The sequence below is a fragment of the Colletes gigas genome, unplaced genomic scaffold (assembly GCF_013123115.1).
Source record: "Colletes gigas isolate AHSC1104 unplaced genomic scaffold, ASM1312311v1 Colletes_gigas_Sc00022, whole genome shotgun sequence".
Classification (NCBI taxonomy): Eukaryota; Metazoa; Arthropoda; class Insecta; order Hymenoptera; family Colletidae; genus Colletes; species Colletes gigas.
The window spans coordinates 1,446,608-1,466,071 of record NW_025106651.1 but is presented as its reverse complement, the minus strand read 5'-3'; the positions used below and the strand labels follow the sequence as shown (position 1 = coordinate 1,466,071).

The following is a 19,464-nucleotide window of genomic DNA, read 5'->3' as shown; positions in this document are numbered from 1 at the left end:
CGTTGACTGCCAGACCAAACCCCTCAAATTGTCCAGGGAAACGAAACAACTGGAAATTAGAATACCCATCATTTCTTATTGAACTTATTTTTAGAAATTCGTTAAAATTCAAGACGTCTATCTGGATTTATTTTCTTTAATATCAAATCTTGAAAATTAATTGTTTTAGCTCTTCAGTGAAAAATCATGTCACCCACATATGGGTGACGTGGAAGTCAATGTCTTAAACCTGAGTTTAAGATCCATAAAAAATATTTGATCCTTTACCGTATTTCAAATTGATAATTTTGTATACTAAAATGGTCTATAAGAATGTTCTTTTAAACCTGAGTTCCAGATGCACCAAAAATATTAGATCCTTTCACCTATTTCATATTGATAATTTTGTATACCGAAATAGTCTATAAGAATGTTCCCTTAAATCTGAGTTCATGATGCACGGAAAATATTAGATCCTTCAACGTATTTCAAAAGGAAAATTTTGTATACTGAAATAGTCTGTAAGAAAGTTCTTTTAAACCTGAGTTTAAGAAGTACGAAAAATATTAGATCCTTTAACCTATTTCATATTGATAATTTTGTATATCGAAGTCTATAAGAATGTTTCTTTAAACCTGAGTTCAAGATGTACGAAAAATATTAAATCCTTTAACGTATTTCAAATTGATAATTTTGCGTACCAAAACAGTCCAGAAGAAAGTTCTTTCAAATCTGAGTTAAAGATGCCCGAAAAATATTAGATCCTTCAACGTATTTCAAACTGATAATTTTGCATACCGAAACAATCTATAAGAATGCTCTTTTAAAAGTGAGTTCAAGATGCACGAAAAATATTAGATCCTTCAACGTATTTCAAATTGTTAATTTTGCATACCAAAACAGTCCAGAAGAAAGTCCTTTCAAACCTGAATTTAAGATACACGAAAAATATTAGATCCCTTAACGTATTTCAAACTGATAACTTTGAGTACCAAAACAGTTTATAAGAATGTTCCTTTAAACCTGAGTTCAAGATGCACGAAAAATATTAGATCCTTCAACGTATTTCAAATTGTTAATTTTGCATACCAAAACAGTACAGAAGAATGTCCTACCAAACCTGAGTTCAAGATGAATGAAGAATCTTAGGTCTTTTAACCTATTTCAAATTGATAATCTTGTATACCGAAAATCGAAGCAGCCTCTATAAGAATATCCCTTCAAACTTGAGTGATTGTTTCTAGAAAAAGAATACGTATCTTTTATTCTTGGCTCAGAAAGGTTTCACAAAAATCGAAGAAATGGGTACAGTTCTCGAGCGTTTCTCGTCAGTCCCATCGCTAGTGTCGCGAACTTCTGGTCTTGCGCTGGAGAAGCTTTACGATCGATGCTCGCGCGAATTACGGTCGGCTCGCGTACGGAAATGAAACGGGGCGTGGGCGTAATCAGAGAACCGACTGGACGGCTTCGGGGGTAAACGCACGGGCGGCGCTTTGCACGGAATAAACGCGTGCGGAGATCCCGCTCCGAGCCGTGTAATTAATTATCTCGGATTTGCTTGTTGCAAAAGGACCCTGCTTGCCTGCTGAAAATTGGGCGAAACAGTAGACGGCAAAGCTGATGGCTGGAAAGGGTTGGTTTTGCCGTTGCCATCGACGCCGTCAAGTGTTGATGTCGCGATGCATAAACGCTAGAACGCGGATGAAACCTGATATTAAATAGAAATATCGAAACGTCGACGTTTCTGCCGTTTACCAAATAAAATACGTACTCCAAATCGATGACGATTATGATTCTATAAAGCTTTCTGACCTGACGCACCCCTACTTTAATTTACTTTACTTTAACCCCCTATTCCGTGAATTTTGGTCTACCTTTCGAGTGGAATTTAGTTCAGAATTATTTACGCGACTGTGAATTCGTTAAAATTGAGTTGAAATTACCTAATTTAAAAACAAGCAAGATGATTTATTAAACACATTTTTAAATGGGGAATAAAAACAAAGAAAAACGAACATGAGTTCATTCTAAGCGTTACATTCCACATTTTAACTCTATTAAAAATTTGCCAAAGATATCGAAACTATAATTTCTCTCTAGATAGGCAATAAAAATAATGAAGTCTCGTTACTTTAACGAAGCTTGCAAGCTTCAAATTGATGTTTTCTAAGATACAAGCGCGATATCGTATCCCACGAATGCAAATCATGCCGGTACCCTGACACTGAAAAACGTTCACCGAAATTAATCCAGTCCGCGCGCCTCGTAACCCCATACAATCAAGTTAATCCCGCCCAAACGTTCCGTTTTGAACTAAAACCAGAAGCATAAGAACGGAAGCGTTGTATCGCGACAACCATTAGCAGCGCGCGGAACCGAACTAATTGTCCGTAATGATTTAAAAGCTTTCTAAATCCACCTCCACCTTTTGATCCCTACGTAGTGGGTTACGGAAACGCTGGGAACTGGAAAATCCGCGAAACTACAAATTAATTATGGACGCAGACACTCTGAACCAATTTCTACCAAAGTAGAATTTCCTTAGGATGGAGTTCGAAGAATAATTTCTAACCTTGAAAAATTTGAATAACTCGAACATTTCTTTCTATTAGCGATTGATAATTGTTGAATTTTCATTTAACGATCTGTATGATGGAAAAGTATTCTGATGGTAACATTTAATTAAAACTTTTAAACCTGCCTTATATACAATTATCAAACGAGATATTTCGCGGTACTACGGCTGCCTATTTATATTAATAAACCAAGTAACAAAGAGTAGATGTCTTATGTCTCCCTATCTTAAGAACAAACGGAGCTCTGTAAAACTTCTTGATGAGCTGTCAACAACATTCGTGTCATCGGTTCCTCCATTGTTCGAAGAAAACAAGTTTAGCGTAGCCCGAGGTTCACTAAATCTGAAACATTCTAAAGTTTTAACGTTCTTTCGAACCACTACCTCGAATTAATTATCGTTCGAAAAGTATTGGTTATCGAGAAATTTTACAAGTTCGATCGTTATTGAAATTTTGTGGTTTTTAAATTTTTGTCGTTCGCCATATAAATGGTGGGTAGCGTTTATCGTAAAGTAGAGGTCTCTATTACACGCGGACTGAAATACACGAGTGCACGTGCATTAACGTATCCGTAATTCAAATATAACCCTCTTGGTTGTAAACCTGCAAACCGCGTGGTCTTAACCCTAGAATACTCCGGTGGGATTTGACAAACCCCAGACGACAAATATTGCTGCGCATGTAGCAAATGCATAGCACCTGATGCACCGGATCTGGTGCACTTTGTAAATAACGCGTCAGTATCTTTCGAGACACTGCATTGTACATACGTGTTCTAAAGCAAAGAGACACCGAAGCATCGACGTAACTCGTCTCGATCGAAGTATTAGATATTCTGAAATTGACGAGGATAAAATTTGTAATTTCACCCCTTGACGTACAATTTAATTGCAAATCATTTTTCAACCGTATGCTGTTTAATTTCGTTTAAAATTGTTCGTACAAGCAATGGCCACGAATAAGAATAGATTTGTTTTACGAATATCTCGTGAATGTAAAAATGTGTTGATTTTAATATATAAGACTTGATGACAAGAAGAAGACTGCATCTTTGAAATAACGATGAACTACCATAAGAGGAAGTATCAGTTTTCCTCCAAGAATTTTAACAATTTCAATAGATCGAATTATTATTGAAACATTTATAAAATTTTTAGATATTCAGCTGCAAACTGCATTAACACTACCGGTAAGTATAGTATATTCATTTGTGCCAAAAGAAAATCGAACAATAGATACGTGAGGAAATGTATTAGGTCGTCCCATAAGTTCGTTCCGTTCGATATTCTGAAATTGACGAGGATAAAATTTGTAATTTAATAGAAAACAAACAAACTTTGCAAGTTCAGAGGATTTCTCGAATTTTAAACATACTAATATCAACAATTCATAGAAATTCGAAACAAATAGATATTGTGTCAAAGCTCGACGAATGGAATCCACACTGGCTTATGGAATTGTATGAATTGAAATATAATAAAATATAAAATATAAAGTATAATAAAAATATAATAATAATATAATAAAATATAAAATATAATGAAAATATAATAATAAAATAATAAAATATAAAATATAATAAAACCAAATTTTATAAGAAATAAAATAAAACAATCTCCAGGCTTATTAGTGGGTAAACAATTTGAAAATATGAAGCCTCACCGATCAGTTCAAATTGCAGATCCAGATCGAAACAGTATTAATATTGCTTCTTATACAAGGAATGTTACTTTTTACTGCAACTTCATCGAAGTATTAGGTCGTCCCATAAGTTCGTGCCGTTCGAAAACAAACAAAATTTGGCAGTTCAGGCAATTTTTGAAATTTTAAACATACTAACATCAACGATTCATACAAATTTTAAGCAACTAGATATTGTGTCAGAGCTCGAAACTTGAAATCCACACTGGCTTACGTATATTTTTGTTAGCATATAATAAAACCGAATCTTATAAGAATTAAAATGCAACAATCTTCAGGCTTATTAGTGCGTAAACGATTTGAAAATATCAATGTTTTAATGAAAAGCGTTGAATTACATTTTAATAAAGAATAAAAGAAGTTTTCTGGCTTTGCCAAAGGGAGTTGGCGAATAAGAAGAGATTTACTGTTTTTCATAAAATTTCATTATATATCTAAAATATTGCTTTAAGTCGTAGTACGAAACTCGGCACGAACTGGGACGACCTAATATATTTAACTTTACCGTTGAATTTATTTACAAATTATTTATAGCGTTCCATCGAATAATTTTGAGGGAACAAACGGGTGACTGTTGAAACTATATGCTACGTGTAATATTACGAGGACGGATTTGAAAAAATTCCGGAATAGCCACCAGGAGTTTCTTTATTTGTAGCTGGTTTCATGTTGCTATGTTGATACATCTTTAATGAGCATTCACTACAAATATTAAAACAATCTATCAAATAATCTAATTTTTCCAAGTATTTGTGGCGTGCTACTGTACGCTTTTTACGAAATGGATAGAACCGAAATTCGAGCGGTTATCACATTCTTTCATTTGGAGGGAAACACCGCAACGGAAATACAATCGAGGTTTTTACAAGATCATCTTATCAAGAATCCCATAGATTTCAAGAGGAGATTCGTGGCTATGGATGAGACATGGATTCATCACTGCAACAAAAATCCAATCGAAACAATGGATTGGAGGCTGTAAACGAATATTTTAGTGATCTCGAAGAAAGTCACTTTCGTGTGGGAATAGAAAAACTAGAGAAACGTTGGACTAAGTGTATTGAGCTTCGAGGGGGCTATGTTGAAAAACAAAATATAATTTAGAATAGATTTATTTCGTTTTCATTGTCATTCCGGAAACTCTTCTACCCGCCCACGTAATTTCAGGGACAAGCAAAATTGATTGACACTGGTTTTACGTATAAACTGGACAATGATTTGAAATTAGATGCGATTGAATGTGCATATAGTATAGTTAGAAGTATACTTTCATTAGAGAAAGATTCTCCCTTACGAGATTTGGCAGTTCGAAAAGAGATATTGCATATTGTTTTACAGGCACCAGCAACAGGGACCCGTGATCCACAATTCCTGCGAAAGTAGGTTAATATTGGAGGGGGATAGGGGTTGGTGGTCGAGTCCTTCCCTTGTCAGTGCAATCAACGGGGCGAAATAGGCGTCCGCGCTTCAGAGGGAAGCGGGCGAAAGGGTTCGGTACAATGACCCGAGGAGTCGTGCGCGTACGTGCGAGCCGCGAAATGCAAAGTTAAAATATGCAGGGAACGTACGTGAGCCGGAATCTCGTTACTCCATTATCGTCGGATTACTGCGCTTGCAGCTCGTCCCAGACGCGATAATCCGGTCGCAGCGCGTCGGCAACGCGCGTTAACGAAGTAACACGACCTCAAAGTAACCGCGCGCTGGACCCCAAGCGCCGAGATAACCTCCGCCACCATAGAAATTGCCTGTTCCGTCGGGCCCGCGTTTAACGTTTAAAACATCATTCTCGGATCTCGTTCGAATGCCTCGTTACCCCGCCCTCACGCCAGAGACCTTCAATTAAGCCTCGACGCATTTTTACGAACCACCGATACCCTTTTACGATGATTGCCGCAGTAAGGGAGCGACTCGAGGGTTTGATTTTACGGGATAGCTTGTTGGGGCCGTAAGGATGTTAACGTTTGGCTGTGATTATGGCGCACGATTGGAGGTTTGATGTACCTTAACCAGTGATATACGAGACACTGAATGCCTATTAAACGGCCAGTTTGGTTTCCCAGATGATCACTTTCACCGTTCTGCGACCAGCCTCACCTTTGACCTAATATCATATCCCATTTAACAGATGGAACACAGATTTCTAACATTCCCCTGCAATGCCATACGAGTATTCGTGATCGTGATTATTAATCTAGGAGACTTGCACCTGACCTGCGTTACTCTTCAAAATTATTAATGCGAGTATATGGAATTTGCAAGTATTATAATAACTTTGGCGCTCCATCGAGATGTTCGAGAAACTTTCCCATCTTGCTTCTCTCTTGCCTCCACTGACCAGGTAAATAAGGTTTGCATACTTGCTAACGACCATTTAACAATGTTAACGATGTCTTTATCTTTTAACTTATAAGCTCCGTTCTCTGCTTCAAAATCATTTTTTATACCGTAATAAATCTCCAAAAGTCAAGAAAATAGTCGTGCCAAGAGTGTGTTTCTTTTTTCTAATAAAAGAATCAGAACCCCAGGTAACATTTCGATTAATTTCTCCTCTTTTATCCAAAGTGTCTCGACAATCACGATCTAACCGAAAAGGGAGTGATTCTGTACAAAGAATGAATCGAAAATGTGGAATAGAATTTTTTCACACGAGGATCCGTTCACGATAAAGTCTATTGTATCGTGCGACTTGGGTATCGGCGCAAGTAGAAATCGTGAGTAATGGCCAGACGCGGCAGGCAGTTCCTCATCAATCACACGTGTATCCGATTCGAATTCAGTTATCGCGAAAACGAAGTACGAAAAATTTCATTCTACATTTTTGACTTACTTTTCCAAGCAGATTCATCACCTTTCCATGTGCCACTGATTACTATTACAATATATAACAGAAGATATATACTGTATATAACTTCTGAAACGTCTGCCCATTACACGTTGGTTCTACTTGCGTGTTCTGTCGAAAGTTATGTTTGTTTTTTTGATTTACCAATGCCCCTCGTTCATTTTACATTTTTGACTTCTTTTTCAAGCAGATTCATTACCTTTCCATGTGCCACTGATTACTATTACAATATATAACAGAAGATATATACTGTGTATAACTTCTGAAACGTCTGCCCATTACACGTTGGTTCTACTTGCGTGTTCTGTCGAAAGTTACGTTTGTTTATTTGATTTACCAATGTCCCTCGTCGGGCTGTAAAGGGGCACTCCGCTGTGATAACAGAATGTACGTCTCGAAACATAAATTACGTTTCCCTTTACAAAGGTAAGCGACAACTATAAACGTGCCACGAAGACGAATGGGAAATGGTGATCCTCTAATGGGAATTAGATGCTAGTGACTTTCCCTTGAATTAATGTTCCCAAACGTAGTAATGAAGGTTTGATGTCTCTAACAGACTGAAGCGAGAGTTACCGTGAATAAGATATATTCAATCTTGAATCTAGTTTCCAGAAACTTCTTTGATTGTTCCCTGGCGGTTGTCACATTCGAGGTACTTGATGTTATTCAATTTTCTTATATCCGAGCAACGGAAAGTGAAAACATGCTTGAATGCATAGTTACTGTGTCTATATTATACTATGTTTATAGTACACAGGTGCACTAGGTTAAAAAATAATTATCTTTACTACTAGTTCCACCAGTGAAGTTTTATAATAGCACTATTTATTTTATTTTTCTTTCGCGTTCTCGATGTTGACACGTACAAGTCGTGCGTTCGAAAAATAAATAAATTACGAAATTCATCGTGGATGCCGGCAACAAAGTTCGGGAAAGCGACGATTGAAAGCCGCGGGACCGAGTCAAGTTTACTGGAGCAAGTTGATTTCGATTTAATTGATACACCCTCCACGCTCGGGGTAGTCCCCCCACCAGACTTTCGAGGGTCGATGAAGGACTCCACCAGGATAGCTGGAAGTCTGTGCCAGCAAAGGGTGGGCGTCGACCTCAACGTTCTACGCGAGAAGAGTTAATGAGGGAGTTACAGGAAACCATTGATCTGTCTTTCCGTGGGAGACCATTATTGGTAACTTCGTTGTCTCTGATCTTGGATATCACCGAACTTAGAGACAGGAGGCTCTGTTGTTTCTGTATTTTCAGCATCAAAACGTTTGGTTTGTAATTACGTTACGGTTCCTTATTTTAAAATCCCCTTAAACATTTTATATTCCTCAAGAAGACTAAGACACCGAGTTGATACTTATAAATTCTGTACTAAGGACTGCAAAATGTTTCGTTGCATATCAAAGTCGTTTCGATTTTTTTTGGTTTATAATTACGTAATGTTTCTTTATTTTAAAACTCCCTTAAACATTTCGATTTATATTCCTCAAGACTAAAACACCGAGTTGATACTTATAAATTCTGTACATTCGCTTGCGTAGAATCGAGGGCTGCAGAACGTTTCGTTGCATATGAAAGTCGTTTGAAATTTTTCAAAGTTCGTATTCGTATTCGTGAAAGTTTCAAGTTGGTCAACGACAGGGGCAGCGCGGCGAGCCGACATGCTCCGTGGAATAGAATTTTTCAAGACCCGGGCCATCGCTGGAGATAAGCGTCTCCGTGAAAGAGTTAATAATTCAATTCCTCGGCAGTATACCGGCCGTTCAAAGCGTACAAAAGCAATCAACAAACTTTTACCTCCGCGAGACAACGCTGCGACCAAGTTATTAAACAGCGAATTGCCTCCGACAGAGGCTCGAAATTCGATAAAATGGTCAAAGCCGCGAGACCAAAGGAACACGGTCACTGGGTCTTGGAGACGTCAAACGAACGACGCCATCAAAATTCACCCTGACAACGGCATGTTATACGCTATCTCGATATCCTCGAATCGCGGGAAGAATCCTTTCGTAACCGGCGCGATGAATTCCGTTGAATTTCATTTCGGACAGCCCACTTCCATTTCCTCGGGAAATTTCCCCCCAATGTCAGTGAATTATTAATTAGATTCGAATATTCCATACAAATTACTACCCCCTGCAGCCCCCGGGGCCGCGATTCAAGCGAGGCTAGCCACCGGGTGGGCGGGGACGAATTTGCATGCTGTCGGAGCTACAAAGCTCCGATATACTTTGAACCGTTCAAAACGCCGCCAGGACAATCGATTTGTCCCGGTCGTGTAATTGAAACGACGTAAATGTATGTCGAGTGTTCCCGACTCTCGAGAACGTTCTTTACGAGCCTCCACTGAACACGTGCCGCGTCGAAGCCACTTCGGCTGCGTAATTGAAGTAAACTCGTTGACAATTCTGTTGCGTTCTACGCGTTTCAAAACGGTTATGTCAACGGGGATTTTCTACGAAATCAAGAAAACCACTCGAGCGCGCCAATTGTTCGTTGCGCGGTGGCGGGAAACGATAATCGACGAAAGGAGAGTCAAATAATAAAATATACGAAAATGAAAAGAGTGAAATTTTGTGAAGAATAATTAAGGAAACGTTTCCTCCAGCTTCTCTAATAAGGAATATATTGAAAGAATTCAAAGTAAAAGGTTTGTAAGGTTCTATTTCTATATGAATATGCGCTCCTAGACTATTGAATGTCTTATACACGTTTCAGCTGATGAATTTACGAAAATATCCTTTTAGATGGTTGCTAAAGTGCGCGACACGTATGTGTATATTTTCAAAATAATTTCTGTTAAACCTATCTTTGGAATGTTTCAAGTAGTAAAATTCTGTGTTCAAGTGTAAAATAACCACATATTAGAGATAACGTATCATTTGTAAGGAGCTTTTCTCTACACTTCTAGTGACACTACAAATAAGAGGAACTTTACAAGGTACGATGTTATGGAGAAATGAACCTGCACGTGTTTTGGACTGCAAATGAAAAAATGCCTGGGCGTCGCTTAAGAGTTGATGATTGAAAGAAAAAGATAGAAAAAGCTCGGCCAATTCTGTCGGGAAAGTTAATCAGACGAGTCGGAAAGCACGACGTACCGTAAATCCCGGTTTTACCACCGCAATTCGGATCGTCGTCCATCAGACGCGAAGGAGAGAGAATCCGGTAGAGCGATAACCGGTGACGAAGTCAGGGCACAAATAGATGCCATCGTTGTTGAAGGAACGACGTTGTTCGGGGTCGGTGTTGCGGCCCCTGCTTCCTCGTAAAAGTGTCGTCCGCCCGGCGAAGTACATCCTATTTCTCAGCGTTAGCCGACCAGGGATAACGCACAACGTGTGTGGCCCCGTTCTACGCCCGGCCGACCGTGGATTTTTAAAATGGCCTCAGACCGCGCCGGTGAAAACGTCACGTACCGTCGTAGAATATTCCGTGGAAGGTTTACGAGATATACCGTCCCCTGCACTTTCTGTTAAAATCCTATGAAGTATAGCCAGGACCAAGGTGACGGACGACGAGGACGCCCTGTAACCGCGCCGATACACGCTCAACGCTGAAAAGAATGGGGAAAAGGGGATCAACGTGATCCGGGGTAAAGTAAAAGGATGGCCAGACCTGTACGAGCATTTGGATAAGACCGACCGTGCAACGAATGATATGGTTTGCTTCATTTTGAGGGATGTGCCGCGACTTGGGCCAGAACCAAATCCTCGCGATTAACCCTTTGTTTACCGATACCATCTTTCGATTCGTTCGATGCGCGACATAAGATCATTGAAAGCTCACAGGATCAGAGGAAGTATACTTGGAACGTGTGTTAAAAAAACACATTGTATTTTCGGTAAAGAATTTTTTTCCTCGAAAGGGAGTAGGATTTCGGGGGTACGTGCATTCACCAAAAATTATTGCAATTGACGCCAGGAACCGAAAATTATTTTTTAGAGAAGATTCGAAATTTTTTATTCACCGAAAAATGTTGATTTTTCTTAAAAATTCGTTATTCATTCTTAATAATTTTGTTTGACGCCCTACAAAAAAGTTGTTTAATACTTTTTTGTAGGTACCTATGAGCTCTACTTCAGAAAAAAATTTCATTGAAATATATTCACTATTGTAGGAGTAATGGCTGTTTGAAAAGTGAACCATTTTTATGGGGGTTTTCTTATTTTATGGGGTCAAGGAACGACTTTTCGAATATTTTTGTAATTTCTACATATTCTGCGCCAAAATACGCGCTGTTTGCCTTTCTAAATATTAAAATCCTTCAATCCGTTCAAAAGTTATGACGTTTTAAATATACGCATGAAATTTCAGTGAAACAGATCAACGTATGGTCAGACATTATATTTTCGGTAAGGAATTTTTTTTTCGAAAGTGCGTAGAATTTCGGTGGTAGGTCTATTGAACAAAAATGATTGTAATTGACCCCTGCACCTAAAAATAATTTTTCCAGAACGATTTGAAATATTTTTTTTCGCCGAAATATTTCTGCGTCTATCGATTTTTCTCAAAAATTCTTCTATCATTTTTACTGAACACAACCATGGATAATGTAATAATTTATTAATAAAAAATAAGATATATAAAATTCCTACGTTTTATTCGTCAACTGTTTAGAATCGACATCACTGCTGGATACATACGATTTTGACTTCTTTGTTTGTGTGAAATATAATCCGTAACATTTACCGAAGTATAGTTGAGGTAAATGTGTCGGTTAGTCGGACATTCCGGATAATCAGAACTCTACTGTAACGAGTCAGGCTCGTCATTAAAGAACAGTGTCCCTCCCAATGTTTATCGTCTCGTTTATTGTTCCCCGACGTGTTGCCAGAGATTACGAACTACGGCGTCAACAGAAGGTTAAACGATACCGAACGCGAAGCTTTTGTAATATCCTCTGCGAGCGTATCGAGCAGCTGTTTAAGGTGATCATTCCCGGTTATAAAAATAAAATCGCTCGAACGGACAAATTGCTTCCGCGGCCCAGGCTTGCGCCCGTTCGTGCAAGACGTCGCGCAGAAAATTGCTTCCCGGTCGCGGCAGTATATTTGTTCACTTTTTTATCAGTGAACCGACACTCGGATCGTGAAACAACCAACCACCATGTACGTTCTCAACCCACTATAACACCGTGCAGTTCCGAGATCACATATCCGTGCATCTATATTTTCGGGTTTGATTTTATCTGTTTAATACTGCGCGCCATTGTGGCTTTGGGATGTTGCAACCGAGCTAAAAAATGAAGTAGCCTTTGGAAATCCTTTGTCAAGATTTTAAAATTTTAGTCACAATTTTAGTAAAAGTTATGGAGCCATCTGCTCGAAGAAACTATATTTGTAAACTTATTTTCAAAAAATTTGTCAATAAAATTAAATACACTTATGTACTTATGTTCGACATGCATACTTTGCCTATAGTACGTTTTGCTTCTCTGTTATTATTTCGTGAATAAAATAATTACATGAATAACAAAACAATTCGGTCGATAGAGGGTTAATTTCCCTTGCTCGATACCTAGCTTTCCAATATCCTCGAGTTGAATTAATATCGAAACTTCGCCCCTGTCGAGCTTGGAACTGCTCGTAGCATAGTCAAGGTGCATTAAATTCACTTACTTGTTGTAAAGAACAATGTCCGGTAACCATATATGCTCCGCTGGCACGTGGAGGGTGTCGACACCGCCATAATCATCCGGGTTCCACTTCAACTTGTAATCGTTCCACTCCTGCGAGCAGAAAAATAACAAAATGTGAGAAGAACGTTCATAAATTCCATACTCTGCAACAATTCGCGTATACAAATTTTTCTTTTACTATTTTAATATTCCAATAACACAGAAACGAAGGAGACCAATAATTTTCTAACAGGTATTTCACACAGCCTCTACCGTTATAACATGCACGGCAATTTGAGTCGACGGGTAAGCAGATTGAGATTAGTTAACGATAATTAAGGCAGATCCGACCAACCGATGTTAAGCTTCGTTACGTTCAACGCCGTGCGCGTTCCACGATCTCGAAGATCAGTTGAGCGACAAGTCAATCGCTATATAGTAAGAAAAGCCGAACTTCAGACAAATCCTGATCGGTTAACTTCTCCAAGTCGCGAACTGATAATTCCCTTTGACGGGAAGAAACTTGGTACTCTCGAAAGTGGCGATACAATCTGTACTGTAAACTCGGATCGACTCGTTGACCTTAACACTTCTGGAGAAGTTGAAGTTCACTGTCGTCTTTATTCGGTACGATCGAACGAAAAGCGTAATTTCATACCGCGAAAATTGTACATGGCAGAATTGAACGTTAGAAGAGATATAATAGATCTCCTTTTGCCAATCATCAAGTTGCAAAGCAGTAAATCATCCAAGGTTTTTGTATCGTGTTGATTTTACAATCGATTAATTATTATTGCGACGATATTTGTGATTTAAAGATGGATACCACGATGTAAATAATACGTTGATACATACAATTTTATATAGAATAATTAATGTTGAATTAATTGAACCACCAAGTCATCGAAGATTTTTATATCATAGATTAAATATTATTGTGACGACATTTGTGATTTAAAGATGGATACCTCGATATAGATAATACGTCGATAGGTTCAATTTTATATAGAATAATGAATGTTGAATTAATTGAACCACTAAGTCATCGAAGATTTTTGTATCATCGATTAATTGTTATTGTGACGACATTTGTGATTTAAAGATGGATACCTCGATATAGATAATACGTCGATAGGTTCAATTTTATATAGAATAATGAATGTTGAATTAATTGAACTACCAAGCCATCGAAGATTTTTGTATCATCGATTAATTATTATTGTGACGGCAATTGTGACTTAAAAATGGATACTTCGATATAAATAATACGTTGGTACGTTTAATTTTATATAGAATAATGAATGTAAAATTAATTGAACGACCAAGTCATCGAAGGTTGTTGTATCGTGTTGTTTTTACAATCGATTAATTATTATTGTGACGATATTTGTGATTTAAAGATGGATACCTCGATATAGATAATACGTCGATTTGTTCAATTTTATATAGAATAATGAATGTTTAATTAATTGAACCACTAAGTCATCGAAGATTTTTATATCATAAATTAATTATTACTGTGACGAAATTTGTGATTTAAAGATGGATACTTCGACGTAAATAATACGTTTATACGTTCAATTTTATGTGGAATAATGAATGTTAAATTAATTGAACCACTTATCGCGGAAATTGCATACCTTCGACGTAACGTAACGATAAATGATGGCTTTCAAAGGAAGTTCAAAACAACCAGGTCGTTGGCACCTAGTCTAATTTGCGTACGCGCCACGCACACGCCACGGCGGATTAAAAGGCGCGACAGGAACAGCAGCTCGACCCCTCGTAAAAATAACAGCAACGATAAACCGATGCCGCCGTGAAACTTTCGCAAAGTTCTACGCGCCGTTAAACGAATATAGACTCCCCACCCAGTTTTGTCGATCTTTCCACCGCGTTCGCCATCGGCGACATCGTTTCCACCCCCATGCATCGACGAGCACGCAACCCCTGCTCTTTTCCCCGTGTCCTCCGATGCAAGAAGTCAACGCAGACCGGGTTATTGGCTGCTCGGAAGTTCACTAACCGATCGAAGCCTGGTAGATTAGATCGAGGCTCACTGCGAGGACTCGCTTTTCAGTCGGATGAATCGTGTGTTTAAACGAATCGAAGCGATTAAAAGTGAGCAAGAAGTAGCTGCGCCCCTCTTCCACATCCGACCACTCGTTTCAACAACCTTCTGCGTTCAGTGATCGCGAAACATCGCGATGAAAATTGAGAGAAGCATCCTCGAGCAGGATTTAGTTCGTTATCGAAATAAATTTTATAAAATAAAATAAAAAGTATATATGTTTTCACAATTGTGGGATCCATATGTTGCGCGATGGTTTCTAAGATCGACGCTTCAACAAAAGCGTTTGGAAACAGTATTTTCTATAATTTCACAGTGTCGAATTTCTTCAGTGAATAGACGTCGCATCAGAGAAATGTACTCGACTGTAAATGACTTTAACAATTCTGTGAACTTGCTCTGCGAGCGTACGTCTCATTCGGAAGTACTGTTTTAGTAGTTCTGCGTGAAATGCACCCCGGCTGAAATCGAATCGTGTTGTGAACTCTAGCTCTTTCTACATAAAATACACAGAATATCAAAGGGTTCTATTTTTGTAAATGGAATTATTAATGTAAAAAGGTTTGACAGTTCGTATGCAGTTTCAAGGTGTCAGCATGTAAATGCTGTGATTTTTAGTTGAACTTGGTAGAGAATAAAAATGTAAACAAATCTGTCAATTTTAATTTAGAAACTGTTCTATTTGCGGCGAACGGTCCACTCACGGTTAGGGGATTCGAGTAAATGCACACATGTGCGGAGTGTTCACGTAGACTTATTGATTTTCGGCGGCATAAATTAGTTCGTTCGCAATTAGCGAAGTTCGCTGCACGATCGGAATATTCGGCAAAAATTCCGTGCACGATTCGCGAGACTAAATCAATTAGGACCGCGTGCACGAAAGGTGACTTCGATTCTCGATGTTCAAGCAAACGAGCTCAAACGATCGCAAAGCAGTGGAATCATCCCAAAACCTTCAACTTCTGCTTTTTATCCAGCCGATTCATTAGGAATCAAATGTTAGGAAATACTGGAATCCAATGTAAAAATTCAGTTGGAAGAACAAACTGTACCTCTGTGTATCTGCATATTTTTTACAAAATAGAATAGTATTGTTATCGAGATGAATTTCGAAACACTGCATTACAGAAAGCATGTATTAAGACACGTTTAGAAAAAACTTTTTTTTAACTGTGTATATGAACGAATGTATAGTTCGATTCAGCGGAAACGAGCTTCGAGAGTGACTACGCTTCGTGGGATCGTCGAGTTAGGAATACTTTAAATGTTAGGAAATACTGGAATCCAATGTGAAAATTCAGTTGAAAGAACAAACTGTTCCTCTGTGTATCTGTACATTTTTTACAAAATAGAAAAGTATTGTTATCGAGATGAATTTCAAAACACTGCATTATAGAAAGCATGTTTTAAGACACGTTTAGAAAAAACTTTTTTTTAACTGTGTATATGAACGAATGTATAGTTCGTTTCAGCGGAAACAAGCTTCGAGAGTGACTACGCTTCGTGGGATCATCGAGTTAGGAATACTTTAAATGTTAGGAAATACTGGAATACAATGTGAAAATTCAGTTGAAAGAACAAACTGTTCCTCTGTGTATCTGTACATTTTTTACAAAATAGAAAAGTATTGTTATCGAGATGAATTTCAAAACACTGCATTATAGAAAGCATGTTTTAAGACACGTTTAGAAAAAACTTTTTTTTAACTGTGTATATGAACGAATGTATAGTTCGATTCAGCGGAAACGAGCTTCGAGAGTGACTACGCTTCGTGGGATCGTCGAGATAGGAATACTTTAAATGTTAGGAAATACTGGAATCCAATGTGAAAATTCAGTTGAAAGAACAAACTGTTCCTCTGTGTATCTGTACATTTTTTACAAAATAGAAAAGTATTGTTATCGAGATGAATTTCAAAACACTGCATTATAGAAAGCATGTTTTAAGACACGTTTAGAAAAAACTTTTTTTTAACTGTGTATATGAACGAATGTATAGTTCGATTCAGCGGAAACGAGCTTCGAGAGTGACTACGCTTCGTGGGATCGTCGAGATAGGAATACTTTAAATGTTAGGAAATACTGGGATCCAATGTGAAAATTCAGTTGAAAGAACAAACTGTTCCTCTGTGTATCTGTACATTTTTTACAAAATAGAAAAGTATTGTTATCGAGATGAATTTCAAAACACTGCATTATAGAAAGCATGTTTTAAGACACGTTTAGAAAAAACTTTTTTTTAACTGTGTATATGAACGAATGTATAGTTCGTTTCAGCGGAAACAAGCTTCGAGAGTGACTACGCTTCGTGGGATCATCGAGTTAGGAATACTTTAAATGTTGGGAAATAATGGAATACAATGTGAAAATTCAGTTGAAAGAACAAACTGTTCCTCTGTGTATCTGTACATTTTTTACAAAATAGAAAAGTATTGTTATCGAGATGAATTTCAAAACACTGCATTATAGAAAGCATGTTTTAAGACACGTTTAGAAAAAACTTTTTTTTAACTGTGTATATGAACGAATGTATAGTTCGATTCAGCGGAAACGAGCTTCGAGAGTGACTACGCTTCGTGGGATCGTCGAGATAGGAATACTTTAAATGTTAGGAAATACTGGGATCCAATGTGAAAATTCAGTTGAAAGAACAAACTGTTCCTCTGTGTATCTGTACATTTTTTACAAAATAGAAAAGTATTGTTATCGAGATGAATTTCAAAACACTGCATTATAGAAAGCATGTTTTAAGACACGTTTAGAAAAAACTTTTTTTTAACTGTGTATATGAACGAATGTATAGTTCGTTTCAGCGGAAACAAGCTTCGAGAGTGACTACGCTTCGTGGGATCATCGAGTTAGGAATACTTTAAATGTTGGGAAATAATGGAATACAATGTGAAAATTCAGTTGAAAGAACAAACTGTTCCTCTGTGTATCTGTACATTTTTTACAAAATAGAAAAGTATTATTATCGAGATGAATTTCAAAACACTGCATTATAGAAAGCATGTTTTAAGATACGTTTAGAAAAAACTTTTTTTTAACTGTGTATATGAACGAATGTATAGTTCGATTCAGCGGAAACGAGCTTCGAGAGTGACTACGCTTCGTGGGATCGTCGAGTTAGGAATACTTTAAATGTTAGGAAATACTGGAATCCAATGTGAAAATTCAGTTGGAAGAACAAACTGTACCTCTGTGTATCTACATATTTTTTACAAAATAGAATAGTATTGTTATCGAGATGAATTTCAAAACACTGCATTACAAAAAGCATGTATTAAGACATGTTTAGAAAAAACTTTTTTTTAACTGTGTATATGAACGAATGTATAGTTCGATTCAGCGGAAACGAGCTTCGAGAGTGACTACGCTTCGTGGGATCGTCAAGTAGGATTTTTCCGAATTAGAACGTTGCAGTTTATAGGACGTCGACGAGTCACAGCCAATTAATGTCACAGTAAGACGTGACGAGCGAGGTGCAACCGCAGAAATGGCCTTCGCACAGCGTTCGAGCACCGAATGGAATGTGGTGAGTTACTGGTCCCTGTGATAACCGCACCCGTTGATTTACGCATGCGCATTTCGAACCTCACTCTTGCTCGTCCGAACAATACATATGTACGTTGAAGTATATGCTTGTTATGTGATTGAGTGTAAACGGCTGAATGGATTTCAACCATAAACTATCAATATACACGGATACTCAATTACAACAATCGATCAAGTTCGATTCGCTGGTATAATTTCTACAAAATCATTAAGAATATCAAACATTAACTTGTTCAGCATAAGAGAGATGATTTCTCTTCGTTGTTAATACAAGGCTTTCATGAATTTTAACTTTGCGATATTTGAAATAAATTAATTGTTCTTCCATATAAATTCACGGAAAGAAATTAATTAAAATTTTAACAGAATATAGATAATTGACTTTTACCATACGTATTAGGTATATAACACCATTTGGTATATAAAAATACCAAATATTAACGTTTTTAACATAATAGAGATTCATGAATTTTAATTTTCCGATATTTGAAATAAATTAATCGTTATTCCATTTAAATTCACGGAAAGAAATTAATTAAAATTTTAACAGAATATAGGTAATTGACTTTTACCTATACGTGTTAATGAATGTACGTAACATTGTTACTTTCATTATTATCGTTGCACGTGCACGAACGAAATACACGATTTTCTAAAATCAATTGCGGGTTCGATAACATCGTATCTTAGCAACGGAGGACATACGGTTGATTACGCCGCGCGCGGGTCCGAGTCGATACAATTGCTCTGATGCAATTAACACTTTGGTCGCCACGAGTGGCACGCGGTGAGCTCATTAAATTAAACGGCTGTAACTTCATCAGGCAGCTCCGAGTACATCCTGTCACGGTTCCCTTCAGACGGCCACTTTCGTCGATCGTTACTTTTCGAAATTACTACGAGTAAATCGCTAACTGCGCGGCCGGAATTTTTAGTCGATTTTTTCAGAATTCGCACAGAAATTCTGCGCTAATTCGGCGTAAAGAATGCAAATTGTTGTTTAAAATTTGCTGAGCAGTGTAATTAATTGTAATGAGTTTGAGACTTCGAAGACTTTCGAGCCTTGTCAAAATTAAATAATACAAGTTTTAGGTACGAGTTTGATTCCTCTTATT

The 19,464-nt window shown here is 37.6% G+C and overlaps 1 protein-coding gene across 1 annotated transcript in view; it reads right to left on the bottom strand.

Moving 5' to 3' along the window:
* LOC122401202 (acetylcholine receptor subunit alpha-like 1) overlaps nucleotides 1–19,464 on the bottom strand; it is a 234,824-nt gene that overhangs the window by 56,005 nt on the left and 159,355 nt on the right. The window contains exon 4 of the mRNA XM_043403184.1: nucleotides 12,726–12,835. Within this exon, the coding sequence (XP_043259119.1) occupies nucleotides 12,726–12,835 (110 nt within the window). The remainder of the gene's footprint in view (nucleotides 1–12,725; nucleotides 12,836–19,464) is intronic.